Source organism: Acinonyx jubatus, chromosome B1 (genome assembly GCF_027475565.1).
Source record: "Acinonyx jubatus isolate Ajub_Pintada_27869175 chromosome B1, VMU_Ajub_asm_v1.0, whole genome shotgun sequence".
Classification (NCBI taxonomy): Eukaryota; Metazoa; Chordata; class Mammalia; order Carnivora; family Felidae; genus Acinonyx; species Acinonyx jubatus.
The window spans coordinates 49,122,795-49,149,778 of NC_069382.1; the positions used below are offsets into that span (position 1 = coordinate 49,122,795).

Sequence of the window (26,984 nt, forward strand, 5' to 3'; positions counted from 1 at the left end):
GCTAGCTAACTTGGATGTAAATTAAAAAAATAAATTTAAAAATATAAAAACAAAGTCACTGTTATAGAAAATACAACAGAGAAAAAATGATAGTTAAAAACAGTTGAATGTTAATATATATAAAATAACACATATTACCTTTATGACATATAATAAATCTTTTACATAATGTAAAAAAAAGAAAAATGTTCTTGTCTTCTCATTTGTTAATTGGATTATTTGTTTTTTTGGTGTTGTATAAATTCTTTATATATATATATATATATAGTTAATATAATTTATTGTCAAATTGGCTAACATACAGTGTGTAAAGCGTGCTCTTGGTTTTTGGGGTAGATTCCCGTGGTTAATCGTTTGCATACAACACCCACCCAGTGCTCATCCCAACAAGTACCCTCCTCCAGGCCCATCACCCATTTTCCCCTTTCTCCCACCCCTCCATCAACCCTCAGTTTGTTCTCTGTATTTAAGAGTTTCTTACGGCTTGTCTCCTTCCCTCTCTGTTTGTAACTATATTTTTTTCCCTTTCCCTTCTCCCATGGTCTTCTGTTAAGTTTCTCAAGGTCCACATATGAGTGAAAACATATAATATCTGTCCTTCTCTGACTGACTTATTTCATTCACCATAATACCTTCCAGTTCTATCTGTGTTGCTGCAAATGGCATCATTTCATTCTTTCTTATTGCAAGTAGTATTCCATTGTATATATAAACCATATCTTCTTTATCCATTCTTCAGTTGACGGACAATTAGGCTCTCTCCATAATTTGACTATTGTTGAAAGTGCTGCTATAAACATTGGGGTACACGTGCCCCTATGAATCAGCACTGCTATATCCTATGGGTAAATTCCTAGTAGTGCTATTGCTGGTTGTAACGGTAGCTCTATTTTTAATTTTTTGAGGAACCTCCATACTGTTTTCCAGAGCAGCTGCACCAGTTTGCATTCCCATCAACAGTGCAAGAGGGTTCCCGTTTCTCCACATCCTCACCAGCATCTGTTGTTTCCTGAGTTGTTCCTTTTAGCCATTCTGACTGGCGTGAGGTGGTATCTCAGTGTGGTTTTGATTTGTATTTCCCTGATGATGAGTGATGTTGAACATCTTTTCATGTGTCTGTTGCCCATCTGGATGTCGTCTTTGGCAAGTGTCTGTTCATTTCTTCTCATGTCTTAAGTGGATTATTTGTTTTTTGGGTGTGGAGTTTGGTAAGTTCTTTATAGGTTTTGGATACTAACGCTTTATCTGATATGTCATTTGCAAATATCTTCTTCCATTCCATTGGTTCCCTTTTAGTTTTGCTGATTGTTTCCTTTGCTGTGCAGAAGCTTTTTATCTTGATGAGAACCCAATAGATCATTTTTGCTTTTAATTGCCTTGTCTTTGGAGATGTGTCGAGCAAGAAATTGCTGTGGCTGAGGTCAAAGAGGTTGTTGCCTGCTTTCTCCCCTAGGGTTTTGATGGTTTCCTGTCTCACATGTAGGTCTTTCCTCCATTTTGAGTTTATTTTTGTGTATGGTGTAAGAAAGTGGTCCAGGTTCATTTTACTGCATGTTGCTATCCAGTTTTCCCAGCACCATTTGCTGAAGAGACTGTCTTTATTCCATTGGATATTCTTTCCTGCTTTGTCAAAGATTAGTTGGCCATACATTTGTGGGTCCGATTCTGGGTTCTCTATTCTATTCCACTGATCTGAGTGTCTGTTTTTGTGCCAATACCATACTGTCTTGATGATTACAACTTTGTAGTAGAGGCTGAAGTCTGGGATTGTGATGCCTCCCACTTTGGTTTTCTTTTTCAATATTACTTTGGCTATTCAGGGTCTTTTCTGGTTCCATATAAATTTTAGGATTGTTTTTTCTAGCTTTGAGGAGAATGCCGGTGCAATTTTGGCTGGGATTGCATTGAATGTGTAGACTACTTTGGGTACTATAGACATTGTGACGATATTTATTCTTCTAATTCATGAGCAGGGGATGTTTTTCTATTTCTTTGTGTCTTCTTCAGTTTCTTTCATAAGCTTTCTGTAGTTTTCAGCAAACAGATCTTTTACATCTTCGGTTAGGTTTATTCGTAGGTATTTTATGGTTCTTGGTGTAGTTGTAAATGGGATCAGTTTCTTTATTTCTCTTTCTGTTGCTTCATTATTGGTGTAAAGAAATGCGATCAATTTCTGTACATTGATTTTGTACCTGCAACTTTGCTGAATTCACGTATCAGTCCTAACAGCTTTTTGGTGGAGTCATTCAGGTTTTCCAGGTAGAGTATCATGTTGTCTGTGAAAAGTAAAAGTTCGACGTCTTCTTTGCCAATTTTGATGTCTTTGATTTCCTTTTGTTGTCTGATTGCTGATACTAGGACTTCAAGCACTATGTTAAACAATAGCGATGAGAGTGGACATCCTTGTCATGTTCTTGACCTCAGGGAGAGTTCTCAGTTTTTCCCCATTGAGGATGATATTAGCTGTGGGCTTTTCATATATGGCTTTTATGATGTTTAGGTATGTTCCTTCTATCCCAACTTTATTGTGGGTGTTTATTAAGAAAGGATGCTGTATTTTGTCAGATGCTTTTTCTGCATCTATTGGCAGGATCATATGGTTCTTATTCTCTCTTTTATTAATGTGATATATCACATTGATTTGTGAATATTGGACCAGCCCTGCAGCCCAGGAATGAATCCCACTTGATCATGGTGAATAATTCTTTTTATATGCTGTTGAATTCATTTTGCTAGTATCTTGTTGAGAATTTTTGCATCCATGTTCATCAGGGATATTGGCCTGTAAGTCTCCTTTTTGGTGAGTCTCTGTCTGGTTTGGGTATCAAGGTAATGCTGGCTTCATAGAATGAGTCCAGAAGTTTTCCTTCGTTTATTTTTTGGAACAGCTTGAGATGGATAGGTATTAACTCTGCTTTAAATATCTAGTAGAACCCCCCCACCCCGGGAAGCCATCTGGCCCAGAACTCTTATTTGTTGGGAGATTTTTGATAACTGATTCAGTTTCTTCACTAGTTATGGGTCTGTTCAAATTTTCTATTCTTCCCATTTGAGTTTTGGTAGTGTGTGGGTGTCTAGGAATTTGTCCATTTCTTCCAGGTTGTCCAGTTTGCTGGCATATAATTTTTCATAGTGTTCTCTGATAACTGTATTTCTGAGGGATTGGTTTTGATAAATCCATTTTCATTCATGATTTTATGTATTTGGATCCTCCCTCTTTTTCTGAGAAGTCTGGCTAGCAGTTTATCAATTTTGTTTATTTTTTCAAAAAGCCAGCTCTTAGTTACATTGATCTGTTTTTCTTGGATTCTATATTGTTTATTTCTGCTTGGCTGCTGGCCTTGGAGTTTCTTTGTTGTTCTGCTTTGAGTTCCTCTAGGTTCTCTGTTAGATTTTGTATTTGGGATTTTTCTTGTTTCTTGAGATAGGCCTGGATTGCAATGTATTTTCCTCTTATGACTGCCTTTGCTTTGCTGCATCCCAAAAGGTTTGGACTGTTGTGTTTTCATTTTCATTTGTTTCCATATATTTTTAAATTTCTTCTCTAAGTGCCTGGTTGACCCATTCATTCTTTAGTAAGGTGTTCTTTAACCTCCATGCATTTGGAGGTTTTCCCAGACTTTTTCCTGTGGTTGATTTCAAGTTTCATAGCATTGTGATCTGAAAATGTGTGTAGAAGGATCTGAATTCTTCAATATTTATTGAGTGCTCTTTTGTGACCCAGCATGTGATCTATCTTGGAAAATGTTCCATGTGTACTCAAGAAGAATGTGTGTTCTGCTGCTTTAGGATGAAAAGTTCTGAATATATCTGTGAAGTTCATCTGGTCCAGTATATCATTCAGAGCCATGGTTTCTTTATTGATTTTCTGTTAGATGATCTCCATCTTCTTGATGGAGAGACCCCATAATTATGATATAATGCCCTTCTTCACATTTTATACAGCCTTTAGTTTAAAATCTAGTTTGTCTGATATAAGTATGGCTAATCCAGCTTCCTTTTGACTACCAGTAGCATGATAGATGGTTCTCCATCCCCTCACTTTCAATTAGAAGGTGTCTTCAGGTTGAAAATGGGTCTCTTGTAGACAGCAAATAGATGGGTCAATTCTTTATGTATTTTGGATACTAACCCTTTATCAGATATGTCATTTGTAAGTATCTTCTGCCATTTATTAGGTTGTCTTTTAGTTGTGCTGTTTCCTTTGCTGTGCAGAAAGAAGCCTTTTATTTTGATGTAGTCTCAATAGTTTTTGTTTTTGTTTCCCTTGTCCCAGGGGTCTATCTAGAAAGATGTTGTCAGAGAAATTATTGCCTGTGCTCTGTTCTGTCTAGGTCTTTTATGGTTTCAGGTCTCACAGTTAGGTCCTTAATTCATCTTGAGTTTATTTTTGTGTATGGTATAAGAAAGTGGTCTAATTTTATTCTTTTGCATGTAGCTGTCCAGTTTTCCCAACACCATTTGTTAAAAAGAATGTTTTTTCCCCATTGTTTATTCTTGGTATTTTGCCAAAGATTAGTTGACCATATAATCGTGAGTTTATTTCGGGGCTCTCCATTCTGTTCTATTGATCTACGTGTCTGTTTTTGTGCCAGTACCATACTGTTTTGATTACTACTACTTTGTAGTAATGGTACTTTGTAGTATATCTTGAAATCTTGTAGCAAGGTACTTTGTAGTATATCTTGAAATCTGGGATTGTGATACCGCCAGTTTTGTTCTTCTTTTTTAAGATTGTTTTGGCTATTTGGGTCTTTTGTCGTTGCATACAAATTTTATGATGATTTACTCTAGTTCTGTGAAAAATGCTATTGGTAATTTGATAGGGGTTGCATTAAATCTGTAGATTGCTTTGCATAGTGTGGACATTTTAACAATATTGGCTTTTATAATTCATGAGCATGGAATATCTTTCCATTTGTTTATGTCGTTTGCAGCTAATTTTAAAGAGAAGTTCCTAGGATTAGGGGTTAATATATTACTAAGCACTGGATGGAGCAGACAAAAGGTTAAGGGTTATAACAGAAAGTGGAGTGTTAAGTGTACTTATAAGCCACTCAGAAAATGTTCACATAGATATTCAACAAACTTTATTTAAGCATAATATACCTACTGAAAAATACACCTATCACTAGTCACAACTTGATGGATATTCACAGTGAATATAACAGTGTAATGTTAACTAGCATAGAGCATAGAACATTAGCAACACTGCATAGCATTTTAATAATATATCATTTATGTTAAGCAGGGTGTATTGTTCTTTTGAAATTGGTCAGGAAAAAAAGTAAATGAGTTACTCTGATTGTGAAATTTTCTCTTCTCTGTCAACCAGCTTATGATATATGTGGCACGGGGGCATTTATTAAGCTAACAAGTAGTAAAGTACAATTGTAATAGCCACAGTATTTAGGTAGCTAACGATTGGGAACAGTCCATGTGTCTAAAATAGAATGGATAAACATGTAGTATATTCCCATAATGAAGTACTACTCAACAATAAAAAGGAACAAACTACTGATACAACGTTGTAGATCAACCTCAAAAACTTTATGCTGAGTGAAAAAAGTACATAGAAATTACACAAAAGAGTACATAGAACTTCCATTTATATCAAGTTCTAGAACAGGGAAAACTAATTTGGGGTGGGAAAAATTTGAGCAGTGGTTCCCTATGAGAGAAGCAGTCCCGGATTAACTGGGAAGGGGCCAAGGATTAACTGGAAATGGGCACTTCTTGGAGTGGTAGTAAAATTCTTTATCTTCATACACATTTTCACAGATTTTGTGTGTGTGTGTGTGCGTGAGAGAGGGAGAGAGAGAGAGAGAGAAGGAGAGAGCACGCAGATGTTTTCACAAGTCAGGGAGGGGCAGAGGGAGAGGAGGAGAGAGAATTCCAAGTAGGTTTCATTCCCAGTGTGGAGCCTGATGCAGGGCTCGATCTCATGACTGTGAGATTATGATCTGAGCCAAAACTAAGAGTCAGATGCTTAACTGACTGAGCCACCCAAGTGTCCCTTTTTAAATTATTTTTATTTTATTTTTTATGTATTTCATTTTTACAGTATGTACTTCTCAAAACTCTTAGAATGGTAAACATAAGATTTATGCATTTTCTTTTATGTAAATTTTACCTCAAAAGAAAAACGTGAACAAATAACTGAACTCAAGTTAATGAAATGCATGTGGAAGTGTCTAGGAGGAAGTGTACAGATGTCTGTAACTTAATTTGAAATGCATAAAAAAAGAAGATGAATGTAGGTATGAATGCATAGGGAATGCATAGGGAATGGATAGTTAATGGATATAATGGATAGTTATAAAGTAAGTAAAATGCTAATGGGAAAATTCAGATGGTTAGTATGTGGGTGTTCACTGTAAATTTATTTTAATTTTTCTGTATGTTTATTATTTTTCATTATAAAATGTTGGAGGAAAAAACTTAGGCAATACAGTAATCATAAAAATAGGACTTTTATCATGGATAGCTTGTCACAGTGAGTATTGGAAGAAAACAGAAGATAATGTTTAGGTGTAAGACATTGTAGCCTGTGACCACAAATGGCTTGCAACATGTTATTTTTGGTTCACAAAATGTTTGTTTTTATTTTTAATTAGCCTGTCTCTAAAACTAGAGTGATTTCACATAAAAGGTCTAGATTTCTGTCTGCTTATTTTTAGGATTTGAAAGACAAAACAATCAATGGAATAGAATAGAGAATCCAAAGATAGATACAGATTTGTATGGATATTTTGCATATGAGAAAGGTGGTATTTCAGGTTAGAGGAAAAGAAACCTATTACTCAGTGAAGCATTTGGGAAAAAATAAAGCTGAAATCCTTTCACACTTACTAAGTAAATATAAATTCCAGATGGAGCAAAGATTAAAAAAAAAAAAAAAACTATTCCTAGAACCCCTAGTCCATCAGTAGAGTGATTTTATCTGAGTGGTTTTAACTGGAGACTTAAAAGAGTATAGCCTATATCCCAGATCATAGGATTCCAGTAAGTTCTGCAATATACTGGAAAACGGAATCATATATGCTTTTGGAGTCAATAAGATCTAGGTTTAAATCTTTTTTCTGCTCTTAATCAGACTTTTTGCAAGGTACAGAACCAATCTGAGCCTTAGTTTCCCCAATAATTAGTCAATATAAAATCTTAAAATTCTGCCACAGAGGGTTGTTTTGAAGATTAGATGAAATTTCATTATATGAAACTGTTGCCCAATTCCTGCCGAGAAGTGAACGTTCAATAAATTTGCAGTAGAGAGGGATGAAGAAACAGACTTTGAACAGCTATGGAGAACTGGCCCAGAACAGATATTTACCTGTAAAGGTTGAGAAAATTCCTTGACGTTTATTTCCATTAGCAAACACTTATCTAGAGCCTACTGTATGCCATGAATCCTATTTGGCACTAGAACTATAATAGTAAAAATAGAAGAAATTACCACTTAAAAAAAATCTTAAATTAGGATAGTCAGGTTTTATAAGAAAAAAATTCAAGTAGTGAGAATATTTAAATTTGATAATTTCCTTAAATTTAATATTGTTATGACTCTGGCATTTTGTGGTGTGCTACAGTTTCTTGTGTTAGTTAAAGGAACCATGTGGAAGCAATTTTCTAAGAAAAATGAATAGTTTGGCTACAACCATGAAAGATCAATTTCTTGGGATAACTGTTAAGAGAGAATGCATTACGGAGATGAGATACTAAACGAAATTGCTAAGTGGTGGGTGAAATGCTTAATGAGATTTTTAATGTACTTCTCTTTTCCATTTAAATATTTTTGCTAGTTACTAGTATTTGCCTAGGCTTACCTTACCAAATCATTTGTTTACACTAAATGAAGATAATAGAGTTCCTAGGTCAGTTTTGCTGATATTTAGTTAATCGAGACAATACAAACTATTTTCTCAATAACTTTTCATTAATAGTACTCTAATGTAGAGTACTGAATTTGAGATGGTAAAAATACCTGCAAGTAATCAGATAAGCTAGGATTAAAAGTATATATATCTAATCTGTTATTTTGGAATTAATGCCATATCTGAAATTGTGCTTCAAATATTTACCAAATTGCAGAAAATGTAAATTGTATGCCAAATTGGGTTTTACATTATATCTAATGTCCATCTGCTAATAAACTCCGTAACTATACCAATCCATTTGCCATGACAATAATGTTTTGGCATGGAGAGATTATTATAATATATAATGTAATTTTTTATAATAGTAATGTCTTAATCACTTTCATTAAGGTGTAGAAATATTTTGCATCTTCTGAGCATTCTCTATAATGATACGTTTTTTGGTAGTATTGTAAATAAACTTTTTTTTTTTTTAGTTTGCTGGAAACCATGTCTCACTATACAGATGAACCCAGATTTACCATAGAGCAGATAGATCTCCTTCAGCGCCTTCGGCGTACTGGAATGACTAAACATGAAATTCTTCATGCCTTGGAAACGTTGGACCGTCTTGATCAAGAGCATAGTGACAAGTTTGGAAGAAGGTCCAGCTATGGAGGAAGTTCTTATGGGAATAGTACCAACAATGTTCCAGCATCTTCCTCTACAGCTACAGCTTCCACACAGACCCAGCATTCTGGAATGTCCCCATCACCCAGCAACAGTTATGATACCTCCCCACAGCCTTGCACTACCAATCAAAATGGGAGAGAGAATAACGAGCGATTATCTACATCCAATGGAAAGATGTCACCCACTCGCTACCATGCAAACAGCATGGGTCAGAGGTCATACAGTTTTGAAGCCTCAGAAGAGGACCTAGATGTAGATGATAAAGTGGAGGAGTTAATGAGGTTAGTTATTCTGCTTACTCAAGAGTCCCCAGAATGTCTGTGTTCTTAGATTGGTTTTGAGTAATATACTGTATTTCAGCTACTTACCTGTTAAGAACTGTGATTTTCCCCTCCTCCTCTTGGAGATGAAAGAAAAAAAATTTCTAATTTTATGATTATAATTCAGATTTTGTCTTCTCTACCTTAGCCCTTTCTCTTTGCTGCTTGATAAACCTTTTACATTCTGTTTACCAAAGCAGAAGTTAGCCTTCTCTTTGTAGTTCTAATTGCTAACATCTGTATTTTCTGGATTTTTAACAGACACATTCTGATCCTTAGAATTTTTTTTTGATCCTTAGAATTTTTGAGAGAGATGATTTTATGATACAAAATGTATACACTCTTAATTTTTCACTCTAACATACCACAACAAAAGAATTTTGAGGACCTGTTATTTAAAAAGTGTTCTTACGAAGAAAAATAGACATGGTTTCTACCCCTAAGAAGCTAAAGTTCTAATTTAAGAGATGCATATATTTATATATTTTTTGTTATCCGTTACAAGGGAAGTATAAGCCTTTGTTGTTTTAAACACTGAAAAAGAGAGAAGTCCACTTTCAACAGAGGTGATTAGGAAAGACTTCACACTGGACCTGGAACACTTTGAGGACAGAACCATGTGTTTTCAAATGTTGTGTTTCCAGAATCTAGAATTGTCCTTGACACAGAATAACGGTTTAATATGTTATGTGAATGGATGAATTTGAGCTAAATCTGAAAGAATAACCTTTGTTTTGAAATCTAGGAATTTTATTTAAAGTTAAGGGAATAGTAAATAATAGGTAGAAAAGGCAAGACATGTTTAGGCTTCTAAAGATTGTATGGGCTAGACTATGGTAATAAGAATATTACGACTCAGTACAGGTTTTGGAAGATTTGAGTTCCACGCAAGTAGTTTATGTTTAATTTGACTGGAATTAAGGCTTTTTTACAGGTCTGTGGGAATAGACATGATAAAAGCATTGTTTTCAATAGATTACCACTACTGTAGTAGGGAGGAGAGCCTGCAGGTAGTTACAATAGATAATGAAAGAATTTACAGTACGAATTTTGTCAGAAATAAAATTAAAACCTATGAGTTATAGTTCTTCCTAAAGATTTTAAGACTTGAAGATAGTATAATGGTGACTTAATATTGCCGTATGGGAGATCTATTCTATAGTGCTGCCGTGGTAAAATACCTTTTAAACAAACAGTCCCAAATTTGTTTTTAGGGTTACACTACCTTATATGGAATCATGAGTTGAAGGGCTATTGCATCTAGATGCCAATGTAATTCCTGTGATGAATAGGTTAATAGAGCAGCCATTGGACCCTGTTATTTAAATGTTTAAAACTTAAAAATATAAGAGATCAATTTGGCTTTGAATTCATTGTCATTTATTAAAGCAGCTAGCCACAGTTTAGGTGTTCTTTTGATTTTAATATGTATATCATTGTCATGATTGAGCGAGAAAACCATTTGGGCAAATAGAAGTTACTTAAGTCCCTGAAATATAACAAGGTTAGCTTTTAATTATTCTGAGTAGAGAGGGTATCACTAATAAAATTTATATGCTACTTGTTTTTTGTTGCTGTCATTAATCAGTTTTAATAAGCTTTTAACATATAATAGTTAATTCCCAAATGTGTATTAGACTGCCATGAAATTTAGGGAAACTTTCATGTTAACAAAGGGCTCTGGGAGATTGACCAAGATCTAAAGCTTGACTATAATGGTCTAAAAACTTAACTATTAACTCTTACATTGGCATATTGTTGTAATGCAACTATGTTTTCAAAATAAACAGAAAACCTATTTAGCAATGAATAGGATTTGTAATTAAATCCCACCATAAATGCACATTCACGTTTCATCATTAAATGTATACATGTTTATGCACTGTTACCAGCATTTAATTTACAAACTGCCACTTGTTGTATAGTTAGGATACTTTGTCCTATTCTCTGCTTCTTTGAACTTCTACTTTGGTTCTCTAATCATCTAGGGGGTCTCACTGAACTTTCTGGCTCTCTGTGGTCCTCTGCCATTGTGTTCTCACCCACACTGGCACTCCTCCTTTGTACCCACTTCTAATTTTTCTCAAGTTTGCACATAGTAACCTTAGATCAGAGGGAGAAGTTTATTGCATGACTATTCTCAACCTTTTCATCATCATAACAGTGCTGTGTGTGAGGTGGAGCAGAAAAATTGAGATTCACAAAATTTAAATAACTAGCCCAAGAAAACCTAAATATTAAGTGGCAGAGCCTGAATTCTGACCCACGTCTTTATTACCATGTCTCTGGTATCTGTTGCCTCTTAAATAAATTTTTCACATCTGCAGATTTCAGTAAGATTTTAAGAACAGTGGTAGATACAACACAAGACAAACTTGTGAATGCCTTAATGGGCTGTTCCTCTCTCCCTCACCCCCCACGTGCATTTGCCACTTCAGATCATTTACTAACCAGATGAATTTTTATTTGGTAGAGTGTTAGAGAAATTTTTGAGTGGTGGATCTTTCAGTATCCTGTGCCTACATAGGGCTATCCTGCCCTTACTAATCACTCAACACTATGGTGACATTTTGGTGAATTAGATTTGGTGGGCTGTAAGTAGGGAGAATGAGTACCTGAATGCCTTCCTGTCTCCTTTTCTAGATACATGTAATTCACATCTTGCATGCTCACATTTCCCTGCGTCTACAGCACTCAACCATAAGATAAATATTTTTCAAATTACATAAGCCATTGAGTTCAGACTTAATACCTAATAATTTCAGGGCACACAAGGAAATTTTTTATAGAAATTAGGTTATAATTGTATATTTGATCAACTTGTTAGGAAAGAATCAGAAAGAAAGTAACTTTTCTCATTTTTAATTGATCATGGTGAAACAAGAAAGAAACTAGAATGTGAGCTCTCAACACATTATTGAATATATAACATTTTAGGAAGAACTTTAAAACCAAGAGCTAGAATGAACACCCATTTCACATATTAATATTTTTTAAATGCATCTATTAACACACATATTTATATACTGTTGTATATATACATCCGTTTATATTACAGTGTACATCTATTAAAGTGCCTGCTCTTTCACGTATGTATTATAAAATAACAAGTAAAATGAGGCTTATGAAGAAGTCATAAACAATGCCATATATTATAGGTGTTATGCTTAACTACCCATGTACTTAAATGTTAGTATTTTATACAAACTGTGTTAGTATTTTATACAAGATCTAAGACTTTATTCTGAGTGGTTGTCTATATGCCTAACAATAGGTGATTTAGGATATTTATTTTCTAAATTCAGTTATCATGTTGTTTATACATATAGAGTAGCTTTTCTTTTAAAATTATCTTTAAAATTTTTAAATTATGCTTTATCTCCATGAGTAGAAATTAAAGGAGCAGGTTTTTATTTAAAAGCTAAAGAATTTATATGTAATTATATTTTCTCACCTGTGAAATAGTCTTTGTAGGGACGGGTCCATCTCTGGAAGTCTTTGAGATAGATGGCTACCTTTAAGGGGTCCTAAAGAATGTGTAGTGTATATCAACTGAGAAAATACAGAAGATCTTAAAGCATACAACTTTTAAACACGTAGTCTTTAATAGCCTTCATTCTGGAAATGGAAGGATTGCCATTTTGAACTAGCATAAATAACTCTTTTTCCATTCTGATTTAGGAAGCTTAAACATATCTGAGATTAAGAATTTAGAGCTGTTTTATAAATTATCTAGATCAGGTTTGCCATACTACAACCTTTTATCTTCAACTACAAATTTGTTCATTCACTGAACAAATTAAGCTCTATTATATGCAAACCCCATGATGAATAAGATGCAATCTTTGTGCCAAAAGACTTCACAGGCTAGTAGGAGCGATAAGACCAGGTCTGGGGAACTGCTATAATACAGAATACCATGTAATAGGTTAGCATGTGAGTAGTATAATTGAAATGATAAAGTTAGTTGTTGTAAGAAAAGATCTTTCTTAGCTGTATCAGGGAGAACGTCTCTGAATAGATGACTGTTAAATTGTGTCTTAAAGAAAGGGTGATTCTGCAAAGAGGCATTCCTGATTAATTCATTTGGATGTTAAGAAAGGTCTGTGGGTAACAATGGAAAGTTTAGCAAGTTATAAAAATAATGACAATGGAGGGTGGAAAGGAAGAATTTTATCCCTATGTGGAAATCACCCAGATAGATGAATTCAGCATGGCTGTGATTTGGAAAAGGTAGTAGGAGGAGAGGACATCGATTTTAAGTGGTTCGATGCAAATAGAGTGGTAGATTATCTTGAAAGTAAGCCATGGAATCAAAGAAGATCAACTTGTGTTTCACTATAAGACTTGAGGAGTACAAATCATGAGGAATGTGAGATTTTATAAGAGAAGTGAATCACGATAAGCACTTGGTGATTAAAATAAAAACTTGAAAAAATTGGTTTTTCTAAAAAAAAAAAAAGAAGTGAAGAAAAAGGGATCCATTCTTTTTAAAGAGGATGAAAAATTTCAAATGAAGACAGAAAGTAAGCAGTAGGAGAATATAAGGAAATTAGATTTGGAGTAACCAAAAGAGTTTTCACATCAGGAAACTGGTGATTTCAGAGTTTTGATGTGGACAGTAGGAGAGCCTTGTTGTTAAAGAAGACTGAATGAGGGGGAATATGTGAAAGTTTAAAGAACATAGTTAACCCTGTAGAATGGAGGTCTTTGAAATACACAAGAGAACTGGACACAGTGAAAGTTGAATGCTATTACTATTTTGAAAATACAGGTCTGCCCTCACCCCCCGCCCACCATCTGAAAGCTTGAGTTATACCACTTCACTTTTAGGAAAGACCTACATTCGTACCCGTTTTCACTAACCGAAATCCGAAGGAGATTTTGGCTTTTACCAAAAAATGCTATTACCATACTAATGTAGCTCTTTTCTAAAAGCAGAGTGGCATACTGCGAACCTTCAGAAAGCAGGGGATACCTATACCTGATGAAACCAACTAAACACATCACTATTTGTGTCTAAATCTTTCCATGGTGCCTTAAAGCACCTGATATAGATGTTTACTTCAGATGTAGGTAATTATAGCAGATCCTTTGTTTCTTCTTCTGGGATTCTTTCTGGAGTTTTATAAAATAATAGTCATTGTTTAATGGTTTTACAGTTTCAAAAAATTTTTCATTGAAGAATTTTTTATTTTTTATATTATGCACATATACACACATATACATACATTTAACACTAAATTTTATTTAAATTTAATTTCCATGCTTGGAGAAAAATTTTAAAAGCCTTGTGATGGTGGTATTAATGTTCTCATTTTACCAGATGATGAAACCAGGGTCCAGCTTTATTAAATGACTTGCCCAAGCATATCCTTATCTTTTAAGTCTTAAGTTTTTCTTCAGTTTGAAAAAGCTTCTCTCTGGTAAAGCAGTTGACTAAAGAGGTTTTGTTACTATTATTTTTTTAACTTATTTTAACTTGGTACTTAGGAACTTGCCAAGTATCTAAAAATATAGTCTATGGGAGGGTAAATGAATTGCTGCTGTTTTGCAGACTTTTTGAAGTTCTTTTTGTCTTTCTGCAGCCCTTGATAATGTCATACTGCAAGGCTGTGAATAATTCACAAATTAGGTATTTCCTATTGGAATAATTGAATGTTATCTCCTCTTTATGATTTAGTGTCTACTCTAGGTGAATTTGATTTAAAATAAATTGATTTAAATTCCAATTTAAATCCGTAGTCAAGAAAATACCATTTAATCATTTTTCCCAGAAAGCGCGTTTTTTATTTAACCTCAATAAATATTCTGTTAAACTCACTTTTCATTTTCCTAGAAGGATAGTCTATACATTGCAATGCAGTGCTTTATTTAAATTTTTTCAGATTAATTTTGAAGCTGTATCAGAGACCAAATGATTTGGTTGTTTTATTTACGTAAGGCAAATTCATACTGCTGAAATTATCCCTTGCGCAGGTATTTATTGGTGGATTTTGAGAGCCATTTGGTCTATACTACCTGTATTATACAGAGCAGTTTATTTTATTTGACTTTAAAATGTATTTAAATGTATTGTGCCTTTTTATTTCAGATACACATTTTTAAATCAAATGAGAGTGCATGTTTTTCAAAGAAATAACTTCCAATATGAACAAGCATTTTGGAGGGAATCTAGCCAGTATCTAGATAAGAATCTAGAGGAGTATGAGAAATTTTAAGTATTGGATTAGGCAGCTGTTTTCTTTCTTTAGGAATCTTTTTGACTAGCATTTCTAACCAGTAGGTCAGGAATATACAGAAGAGCTTCAGATTGAAAGCTTGTCACTACTATTACTTCTCTGCTCTTTTCCAGAATTCCTGAAAGGGAACATTGGTATCCATTCACACAATGTATAGCCCCTCCTCACGAAAGGGCTAACATACCTGCTCTAAGTTAAAATCACAACTGATTATTTTTGGGTAGGATCTTTTCTTTTGTTACTCCAAATAATCTTTAGAAAGACTTGGGCTCCTATAAGTAGTTTGGAAGTTTGTGGTTCATTTACAAAATGATTTGTAAAGATTTCATGATCCTTTTTTCTCAGATCAGGGGTCGGAAAGAGTAGATGGTAAACATCTTACACTTTGTGGCCAAGAGGCAAAATAGAGGATATAATACACATACTTAATACTTAACATCTAAGAGGGAAAAAAAAGGCACAGATTTTTATTGACAAAATACAATATTGAATATAGTTTTTAAAACATAGGCCTACCAATAGAAAGATGGAATTTTTGGTGAGGAGATAATACTTTGCTTAATTCATGTTCAGAGTTAGTATTCTCTGTCATCACATAATGACTGCAAGTGTGAAAAACATTCTTACTTAGCTCTTACAGGTTGTATAAAAACAATTGGGAGGCCAGATTTAGCCATAGTTTGCTGACCCTGTATGAGATTATAAATTACCACTATTCTGTGGTTTTTTTGAGCTTGATCAAAAATCAATACTTTATTTATGTAATCCTGTTGAACATAAAGTATTCAAAGAGAAATTGGTTGGTTTTAAGGGTATAAGTTTTACTTAAAGTGTATTGTGGAGAAATAGAAGTCTTGCCTTTCATTGTTCTAGTAAATGTCTCGTCTTGTGAGAATTTGTTGTTGTCTTAGTGGAGGAAAAATTAGATCTATAATATGTATGTAATCTCAAGGACACAATATAGTTTTAAGTACTGTATATTACATATAATAGGAAATTAATGTTGCCTTTTTATATTAAAATTCTATATTCATTTCATCCCACTTAATTTTTTTTTTTGGTTTATACAGGAAAAAGAAGGCAAATTAAAATTTTCAAATGGCTAATGTTTTTAGCAGTTGTAAGAATGATGATGATTTCTGTTCCTTTAACAAAGGTTTTAAAATGAACATTATGCAGTTTCATAGTTAACATGCGAGCCCACAGTCTACTCACAACTGATTTTTGTTGTTGTTATTGCTTTTTATTTTTCTAGGATTTCTGTCTGTGTAAGGTATATTCATTCCTCAGTAATGAAACTTAGTATATACCATATGGCAGCCTTGTTCCTAATGTGAATTACACACAGCATGCGATTAACCATCGTCTGGTATGAGACTTATATCTACTGTGGCATTCACTAAAGCGTCTGTCTGATGGTGTGATGTTTTAGGACTTGAATATTTGGTGTTTCTTGGTTTGTTTTAATTTCATATTTTCACACAAGCTTGGTCTGTTTACCTTTATTTTTGTGTTCTTTCTTTCTATGTGCTCCCCACCTCTCTGCTTCACCTTTCTTAGCAAAGATGAGGATTTCTACCTTCAACATACATTGTTGGTCTTGTCTTCTGTTTTTGTTAGGAGGGACAGCAGTGTGATAAAAGAGGAAATCAAAGCCTTTCTTGCCAATCGGAGGATTTCCCAAGCAGTTGTTGCACAGGTAACAGGTAAGAGCTAAAGAGCCCTTTATTCTGGAATCATGTCTAGTCTCTGCCTTCTGGTGCAGATGTTGGAATATTGCTTGCATTTCTGCATTGCAGCACAGACCTGTCAACTTAGGCATAATAATGTATGCCTATGATTTAAAACCCATTGTCTCTGATATCATGAAACTTCTCCAGTGATTTTTTTTTTTAAACTGGTGCTAGTAAATTTTATAGCATTTGTGATAACCACAAAATTCCCCATTTTATGACTAAAAAAGGGTCTCTGGTTTTCTTGTAACTGACAGAGCTTATGACACATGCACATCCAACTGCTATCTACATTTCATGTTTTTAAAAGCTTGCAGTCCTCCTGATTCTCAATTTTACCAATTAAAAAATTATCCATGAGAGTAAAGGAAGTTTTTTTTTTTAAGCCCTTTTCGTATGTGAAGCTCTCTTCAAACCGTTACTGAGAAGATAAGAGTTATCATTGTCTTCTCTTTGTTCTTTATATACCATCCCATTACCCACCCCACCGCAGCCCCATCTCAAGTATGTGGTGTATATGTGTCATTCTCTATTCAGATTGCGTTTTTTATGGAGTTCTTAAATATGGGGGTAGCATGTTGTGTTTGTTGGTATGTATTCTTTCTTTCTTGGATATCAGTGATTTATTTATAGACCTAATATAAACTCAACTATATCTTAGTCGTTAGAAGAACTGGAAACTCTTTTAACTACATTTTGTATTTGGTACGTTGTTGTATGTTGTACATTAATGGATTTAAAAATTAGTTTTTTCCTCCTCCCCTCCTTGTTTGACATGCCGTTAGCACCTACGTGACTTTGGGCTTTTTAGCCTCTGCATCTCAGATTCTTACCTATATGATGAAATAGTTGGATCTAATCACATAGTACCTTCCAATTTTAAGATATCATTTCTGTTCTCTAGACATCGGTATTTATTGAAGCTAATTTATGTAAAAAAGTTGTTATTGACCATCAGTATGGTAAAAAATGAAACTTGAGATTTCAGAAGTCTTAAATTTCATCCCAAGAGTCAACCAATTCTAATATATATGTGTGTGTGATATATAACACTAGTAATATACTTTTACAAATGATGCCTATATTCATGGTAAAAGATTCTAATTAAAGGCATATCCTTCCATGTAGAAATCTTTCTTAATAGAAGGATGTGTACACATTTAATTTTTATACCTTTCAATAGAATATTTAAAATACATTTTTACCTTTATCTTCAAGGATTAAGGAATATGCTAAGGGCATTGTAAGGGCAAGTTTTGGTAAAACCCACTGATGTGCACTGTGAAAAGACAGAGTATTGTCTTTTCAGGGCTTTTACTTTATCTCTAAGATTAGAAACAATAGTATCTTCTAGTTTGTCAGCTACAAAAAAGAATAAAACTGTAGTGTTATAGAACGGTATTATAGAGTTGATTATTTTTCCAGGTGGAAGTGTTTTTGAGGGTCTTGAATCCCCCGAATCTTGAGTCATCGTAGACTTTTAAAACAGTAGCTTTTGGGGTGCCTGGGTGGCTCAGTCAGTAAACTGTCCAACTTTGGCTCAGGTCATGATTTCACAGTTTGTGAGTTCAATACCCACATCTGGCTCTATGCTGACAATGCAGAGCCTGCTTAGGATTCTCTCTCTCTGCCACTCCCCTACTTATGCTCTCTCTTTCTCAAAATAAAGAAACTTAAAAAAATGAAAGTAAATAAAATAGTAGCTTTTGAAACCCATCTGACATTGATTCACATTATAAGAAAATACCTTTAAAAGGAATTTCTTAGGAATATCTAAAGGGAATAGTTATAGCATAGTGGATTAAACACAGTAGTATTGCCTTTTTGGAAAGGGAAGCTGAAAGATGTTTTAGCGTCTTGCTACTCAAAGTGTAGTCCGTGGAACAGCATTATTTGGAGCTTGTTAGAAATGTAAAGATACAGAGTACCACCCTAAACCTGCTGAATCAGAATTTTCATTTTAACCAGATCCCCAGATAATTTGGGTTTGAGAAGTACAATTCTAGGAGATTGGTAAGCTTTTCTGACATTAAATTTCAGTGGACTGGCATATTTTTAACATTGTGCCACTCAGTAAGAGTCCTCATAATGCCATCTTGTGGTTCTGAAAATATTTTTACACATTTATTATTTGTTATATCACATGACCTTTATTTTTCTTCTATAATCATAGGATTTGGTAGTGTTAAAAACTTCTTCCCCCATTTCAACCTCAATCCAACTTATTCTTCCTCCTCTTCATTCCTATTCCAAAAGCTTGGGCACATTTTCCCTTGATCACATATCTTTAATGGTTCTCCATTGTCTGAAAAATGAAACTCCTTATAGTCTGACTCCAGCCTTCTTTTTATTGCCATCTTCTGTTCAGTATTCTCCCTAACTAAATTTAGGTACTCACCATTTTCAGAATTCTCACTTCGATGCTTACAAATCATTGTTTGTGCCTAGTATGCTTTTCCCCTTCACACTTCAGCCTTATAATGTTCTGTTTATCAAGATTACCTTGAGGTGCCTGGGTGGCTCAGTTGGTTAAGCATCTGGCTCTTGATTTCAGCTCAAGTCATGATCTCACAGTTGGTGAGTTCAAGCTCCACATCAGGTTCTGTGCTGATGGTGCAGAGCCTGCTTGGGATTCTCTCTTTCTCCCTCTTGCTCTGTCCTCTCTCTCTCTCTCTCTCTCTCTCTCTCTCAAAATAAATAAAATTAAAAAAAAATTTTTTTAGCTCAATTATTATCCTCATTCTGGCTTCTTTGATCACTTTAGCACACGTAGATCTCTCTCTCTCTCTTTTTTTTAAATGTTTACTTATTTTGAGGTGGGGGTGGGGCAAAGGAAAAGAATCCTAAGCAGGCTCCTCACTCTCAGCTCAGAGCCTTATGTGGGGCTCAATCCAATGAACTGAGATCATGACCTGAGTTGAAATCAAGAGTCAGATGCTCAATCAACTGAGCCACCCAGGTGCTCCTAGAATTCTCTTTTTATGAAATCAGTTACACTAAGTTCACCACTCTTAGGTACTATGCCTCATTTCAGTTATGCATTTTAGAGTAAAGTTCTTTAAAAGCAGTGATCTTTCAGGGCACCTGGGTGGCTCAGTCAGTTGAACATCTGACTTCGGCTTAGGTCATATCTCATGGTTCATGAGTTCAAGCTCTGCATGGGGCTTGCTGCTGTCAGTGCAGAGTCTGCTTCGGATCCTCTGTCTCCCTTTCTCTCTGCCCCTCTCCTGCTCATGCTTGCTCCCTCTTTGCCAAAAATAAATAAACATTTTTTTTAAAAAAGCAAAAAAACAAAAAAACAAAAAGCAGTGATCTTTCTTGCACATTCCCAGAGAGTCTAGCATTATACATACTTTCTGAAGATTTCATGTTTACCTAGCTGCCTTGTAGTGCTGTCTTGTAGGGTAAAAGGAGTTTTAGTGAAGCTGACACAAGCTGAACATATGAAAGCTTATCCAATATTAACTTTGTCCAGTGACGTTCCCTCTCCAAAAATAATTATTTGTTCACCAAATGCTGCGTGAATTTCTGCCCTTAAGGAATTTGCATCTTTCTTTTATCTGCTTTAATTCAGTTATTTACATAAGGCAGGGGAGTGAGGGTGATTTATAACAAGATTGTTTCATTGTCCCATTGGTCAACTTAGTGAATTCATGTATTTCTCATTTATTACTGTGTTGCATTTTCACTTGACCCATCAAACTAGCCTCAGGGGCAGGGCTTTTCATTCTAGAAAAGAGATCCAACTAGAAAATAGTGAGTCAGTGAGAATCCATAGAAAGCTTGTCCATCATATAAAGGACCTGAATGTGAGACAGGAAACCATCAAAACCTTAGAGGAGAAAGCAGGAAAAGACCTCTCTGACCTCAGCCGTAGCAATCTCTTACTTGACACAAGGCAAGGGAATTAAAAGCAAAAGTGAATTACTGGGACCTTATGAAGATAAAAAGCTTCTGCACAGCAAAGGAAACAACCAACAAAACTAAAAGGCAACCAACGGAATGGGAAAAGATATTTGCAAATGACATATCGGACAAAGGACTAGTATCCAAAATCTATAAAGAGCTCACCAAACTCCACACCCGAAAAACAAATAACCCAGTGAAGAAATGGGCAGAAAACATGAATAGACACTTCTCTAAAGAAGACATCCGGATGGCCAACAGGCACATGAAAAGATGTTCAACGTCGCTCCTTATCAGGGAAATACAAATCAAAACCACACTCAGATATCACCTCACGCCAGTCAGAGTGGCCAAAATGAACAAATCAGGAGACTATAGATGCTGGAGAGGATGTGGAGAAACGGGAACCTTCTTGCACTGTTGGTGGGAATGCAAATTGGTGCAGCCATTCTGGAAAGCAGTGTGGAGGTTCCTCAGAAAATTAAAAATAGACCTACCCTATGACCCAGCAATAGCACTGCTAGGAATTTATCCAAGGGATACAGGAGTACTGAGGCATAGGGGCACTTGTACCCCAATGTTTATAGCAGCACTCTCAACAATAGCCAAATTATGGAAAGAGCCTAAATGTCCATCCACTGATGAATGGATAAAGAAATTGTGGTTTATATACACAATGGAATACTACGTGGCAATGAGAAAAAATGAAATATGGCCTTTTGTAGCAACGTGGATGGAACTGGAGAGTGTGATGCTAAGTGAAATAAGCCATACAGAGAAAGACAGATACCATATGGTTTCACTCTTATGTGGATCCTGAGAAACTTAACAGAAACCCATGGGGGAGGGGAAGGAAAAAAAAAAAAAAAGAGGTTAGAGTGGGAGAGAGCCAAAGCATAAGAGACTGTTAAAAACTGAGAACAAACTGAGGGTTGATGGGGGGTGGGAGGGAGGAGGGGGTGGGTGATGGGTATTGAGGAGGGCGCCTTTTAGGATGAGCACTGGGTGTTGTATGGAAACCAATTTGACAATAAATTTCATATATTAAAAAAAATAAAATAAAATAAAATTTCTTAGAAAAAAAAAAAAAAAGAAAGCTTGTCCATCATAATTGGCATACCTGGCATAGAGAAGCCTACATAAGCTTCTAGACATCTAGGACTCACTCACTAGGGGTACCTGATCTCAGCATATAGCCACTTTTTGTCTTTAAACAAATTAGTGAAGTGTATCTTACAAGAATATCTCTACCTGATGAAATCTTCGCAAAATAAAGTTTAAGGTGTGGAGCCCCAGAATCTATGTCCTGTTATGGAGCCTTTAAAAAGTTAAGTTCAACTCTAATATGTGAAATAATGAAATAAATCAACCTTGAGATAAAAATGAGAATGAGTAGGGCCTAACAAAAGAGATTGCTAAATAAAAAAACTGTAGTGAGGTGCAAAATTATAACACATGTGCTTGTTCCAGAAACTAATACAGAGGCTTCTTTTTATAGATTTGGAGGATTTCTATAATAAGATAAACAAGAAGTTCATGGGTGGGGTCTGCATAAATAATATCCTACTGATAGGAAAAATGACAGTATAAACAGGATATAATAACAGTGCCTGCTGAATTTCCCAGCATGTTATTTGTAGCTTCTTTCACAGAGTCACAGCTGCTCCCACTAAGGGTGGATTTTTACCTCTGTAAGAGGTCGACCAAGATTCTAAATTCTGACTATCAGTGGTGGGATAGGTTTTATCCCACCCGTAGGTTTTATATTCACTTTCGTGGTGAAACATTGTCTTTGGCTTTTAGCATTCTTAAAACATGATTTTCTTTTTATATGACCTCTGGGAAAAATCAAGCAGGCAGAATAAATGAGTAAGTGGGCAGAGCTCGAGTGAGTGCTTATCAGCCAAAGAAATACACTAATTGGATTCTTATCCTCTTAAAGTGGAAGAAGAAAAAAAAGTTACATCTGTGTCTTTTAAGAAATCATAATTTTGTTTTCTTTAATGGTAGTGGTATAATGAAAAGACAAACTTGAAACTTTAGAATACCAAAGTTCTAGTCCTTCTAGTCCTGGGGAGAATCATATAGCTTCTCTGAGCCTCTGTTTTACTTATTTTAAGATGAGGGGCTTTGACCCAATATTTCCAAGTATGTTTTCTAGTTAGCTAATTCTAGGCTGTTTTTAAACTAAGTACATTTAACAAGTGTGGATCTTACTCATATATTAGTGACTCTGATTCCCAACATGTAAGAATTTGTGTAAAGAGAATCTCTGAACTGGTTTTAGAAATGTTCCAACTGTACTGAGATCATTTCTCTTTTTCACATGTATCTTTAAAATGAAGTATGAGAACATTGCATATTCAATTTATATAATAGTTTCTTTACAAAGTGGGTATATATTGATCCTCTCCCTAATCAGAGAACTTCATACCAGCTACTAAAAACCAACTAAAGTGTACATACACCTTTTTAAAAAATAGACTTCATTTTTTAGAGCAGTTTTAGGTTCACTGCAAAAGTGAGTAGAAAGTAAAATTTCCTTTTGCTCCACGCCCCCTACACATGCACAGCCTCCGTACATCTGGCCCCTCCTCAGCATCTGGCACTGAAGTGCTACATGTGTTATAATGTATGAACCTACATCGACATCATCATTGTCAAAGTCCATACTTCACATTACATATAAATGGTTTTGTACATTCTGTGGGGTTTTGAAAAATGTGTCATGACAAGTATCCACGGTTGTTGTATCATAATATGATACTACGATTTCACTGCCTAAAAATCCTGTGTTCCGCCTATTCATCCCTTCCTTCTTCCTCACTGACCCTTGGCAACCACTGACTTCTCCATGGTTTTGCTTTTTCCAGAATGTTACCATATAGTTTGTAGCCTTTTCACATTGGCATCTTCCTCTTAGCAATATGCTTTTAAGATTACTTAAGGTCTTTTCATGGCTTACTAGCTCATTTCTTTCTGGTGCTAAATGATATCCCATTGTCTCAAAATAACAGTTTATTTTTCCATTCACCTACTGAAGGACATCTTGGTTGCCTCCCAAGTTCTGGCAGTTATGAGTAAAGTTACTATAAACAAGTAGAATTTATGTCTACATTAGAAAAGCAATGTTGATAGGGCATTTATCACAGACTAAAGAATTGTCCTCTTGTCATATAACCAAATATAATTAATTGTCTGGCTTATTTAACAAGATTTTATCAATTCCTATCTAATGAGTTTCACTAGTTTTAGGTAGCTCTCCAATTTGAAGGCAATTATCTGTCTACAAAAAGGGCAGATTTCTGTATTTGAGATGTAACTTCTGTCTCCAAATTGAAGAAGATTAGAGGTTTTGTTTATTAGGAGAAAAACGTATTTTCAGATCTTTGAATGGATTTCAGTTACCAACAATATAAATATTTTTGTAGAGTGAATTTAAAATTTTCTCTGGTTTTGTAGACTCTAGAGAATAAGAACAGATGTTGTCCTGTGGTTCAAAAAATTCTTAAGTTTTTATCTCATTTTCTTCTATCTTCTGCAATTTGTTGGCTATTTTATTACAAACACAACACATTTTTTTCCATGAAAAAAAAAATCCAGCTTCTATATCTGAATACTCACATTTTCCCACTTTGGTGATGGCTAAATGAAAAGTTGGGATGAAATAATTTCAGAGGATACTTTTGTTGTTCGAACATCAGTTTTTTACAGTTCTTGAAATTTGTTGTCCTACCAGGGCTTTCATCATCTCAAATGCAGGATATAGGACTGTACATTTTTAGTGTCAAAGTTATGAAGGTTGGTTTGCAAGTAAGAAGATTTTTCTTCCACCTGTATTTAAAGTGGAAATTATATTTAAAAATTTTTTATTCTACCATAAGCTTTGACAAAAGTGACTAAAAGGTTAGACACAAATGGCTTTTCCCCCCAATCAGTAATTTTCATTTTTGTTTCTCCCTAATTCTTGTTTCCTAAGATTGTGGAGGAAAGTGTGTACTTGAGGTATAAATATTACTTAGGCAGTTTTATAAATTATTTCTTACTTAGCCCAAGTTAATTTTCCTTGTATTAAAAAAAAAAAAAAAGCGACAGGGATAAATGACAAGAAAACCTTAGTAAGAAAGTCAGAAGAAAGTCAAAGACTACCCTAGTAAGAAAGTGTCTGATGAAGTAACAAAGTCTAAAGTTCAGCTGAAGTCCATGTGACTCATCAGGCAATATTATAAATAACTTCCTGCAGGAGAAAGCTCTGAGGGATAAATAACATTTTTTGTAAACATAGATATGGTCTTTTGTGCATTAAGGAATTATCCTGTTAACTCTTGAAGTTTACTTAGCGATAGATCTTAAAGGATTTGACATCAATTGCTACAAATAATTTGTTGTCAGAAGGATATACTAGATTTAGTAGTGTGTAGTTACTAACTTTAGTTAGGTAAGGAACTGAAGCTTGAACTAACCAAACTAACCAGTTTGGGGGCAGTGACAGCTGAGACATCTGTGAGGCCAAATTCTTTTGGCCTTTAAGAAAGCCTTTAATATCAACATGGGTCAACTTCAGCTAAATTTAACTATGTCATGTGATCCTCACAAAATAAACTTTAGGTATGCAGGGGAAATGTGGGTTTTTTCTTTATTTTTAATCACTTTATAGTCAGATAAAATTTGTGTAAGAGTAGAGTTCTCTGAATTGTACCAGATTTATACAGTGGTATAACTAAAAGCAAGAGATAAAACATTGTCAGTATTTCATTAAGTTCTCTTGCCTCTTTGCAGTCACATACCTCACCCCACTGCAAGTCCCTGCCAGTCACAGATCTGTGTTCTGTCAGGATAGTTTTGTATTTTCTAGGATATCATGTGACTAGAATCTTACAATATATACCTTTTTTTAATGTCTGACTTCTTTCTTTTTGTGACTTCTTTCACTTAGCATGATACTTTTGAGATTCATTAAAGTTGTTACATGTATCCGTAATTTGTAAGTTTTAAATGATGAATACTAGTCAGTTGAATGGATATAACAAAAGTCACTTATCCAGATTAATTGATGGGCATTTGAGCTATGTTTAGGTTTGGACTATTATGAATTAAGCTGCTGTGAACATTCGTTTGCAAGGTTTTACATGGACATATGCTTTCTTATACCTAGGAGTGGGATTGTGGGATTAGTGGTAAGTATATGTTTAACTTTTTAAGAAACTGTCAAACTGTTTTCCAAAATTACTAGACCATTTTGCACTCCTACTAGCAGCATATGAGACTTCCAGTTGCTTTGCATTCTCTTCAGCTCTTGGTATTTGGTATTTGTGTTTCTCTTTAAGTTTAGCCATTCTAGTGCATATGTAATAGCATCTCACTCTAGTTTTATTTTGCATTTTTCTAATGACTAATTATGTTGAGCATCTTTTCAGATGCTCATTTGCTATTCATGTATCATCTTAGGTGAAATGTCTGTCACATCTTTCACTCATTGTTTTTTAATCAGGTTGTTTCACTTATTATTGATTAGAAGAGTTCTATGTATATTCTGGGTTCAAGTCCTTGAATATGTGGATACACAGATATCCTAGTCTGAGGCTTGTATTTTCATTTTCTTAATGTTCTCTTTCAAAGATGAAATGTTTAAAAAAAAAACAAAGATGAAATGTTTTTAATTTTGCTGAAGTTGTGTTTTTTTTTCCTTTATGGTTCATATTTTTTGTGTCCTAAGAAAATATGCCTAAATTAAGTCTCAAAGATTTTCTTATGTTTTCTTCTGAAAGTTTGATAGTTTCAGCTTGTACATTTAGGTCTGTGAACATTTCAAGTTAATTTTTTGTGTATGTGTAAGGTAAGGGTTAAGACCTATTTTTTTTCCCTATGGATGTCCAATTGTTGGAGCACCATTTGTTGAAAATGGTCAGCAGTGGTCACGAGACTAGTCTTTCTCTAATTCAGTTACATTGGCACCTTTGTTAAAAATCAATTGAATATGTGTGTGTGGGTCTATTTTTGTGCTGTCTATTGTGTCCCATTGGTCTTTATGTTTATTCTTATACCAATACAAAATTGTAAATTATTGTAGTAGTCTTGAAGTCAGAAAGCATAATTCCTCCCAACTTTGTTTTTCTTTTTCAAGATCACTGTTGTTATTCTAGATCTTTTGAATTTCCATGTATGTTTTAAAATCAACTTGTTAATTTCTTTTATTTTTTTTAATGTTTAATTTTGAAAGAGAGAGAGACAGAATAC

The 26,984-nt window shown here is 34.6% G+C and overlaps 1 protein-coding gene across 10 annotated transcripts in view; it reads left to right on the forward strand.

Annotated features, from left to right (window-relative positions):
• HMBOX1 (homeobox containing 1) overlaps positions 1 to 26,984 on the forward strand; it is a 193,118-nt gene that overhangs the window by 80,842 nt on the left and 85,292 nt on the right. For all 10 annotated transcript variants that reach the window (XM_027069701.2, XM_027069728.2, XM_027069735.2 and 7 more), the window contains 2 exons: positions 8,351 to 8,827; positions 16,729 to 16,814. In XM_027069701.2, the coding sequence (XP_026925502.1) occupies positions 8,351 to 8,827; positions 16,729 to 16,814 (563 nt within the window). The remainder of the gene's footprint in view (positions 1 to 8,350; positions 8,828 to 16,728; positions 16,815 to 26,984) is intronic.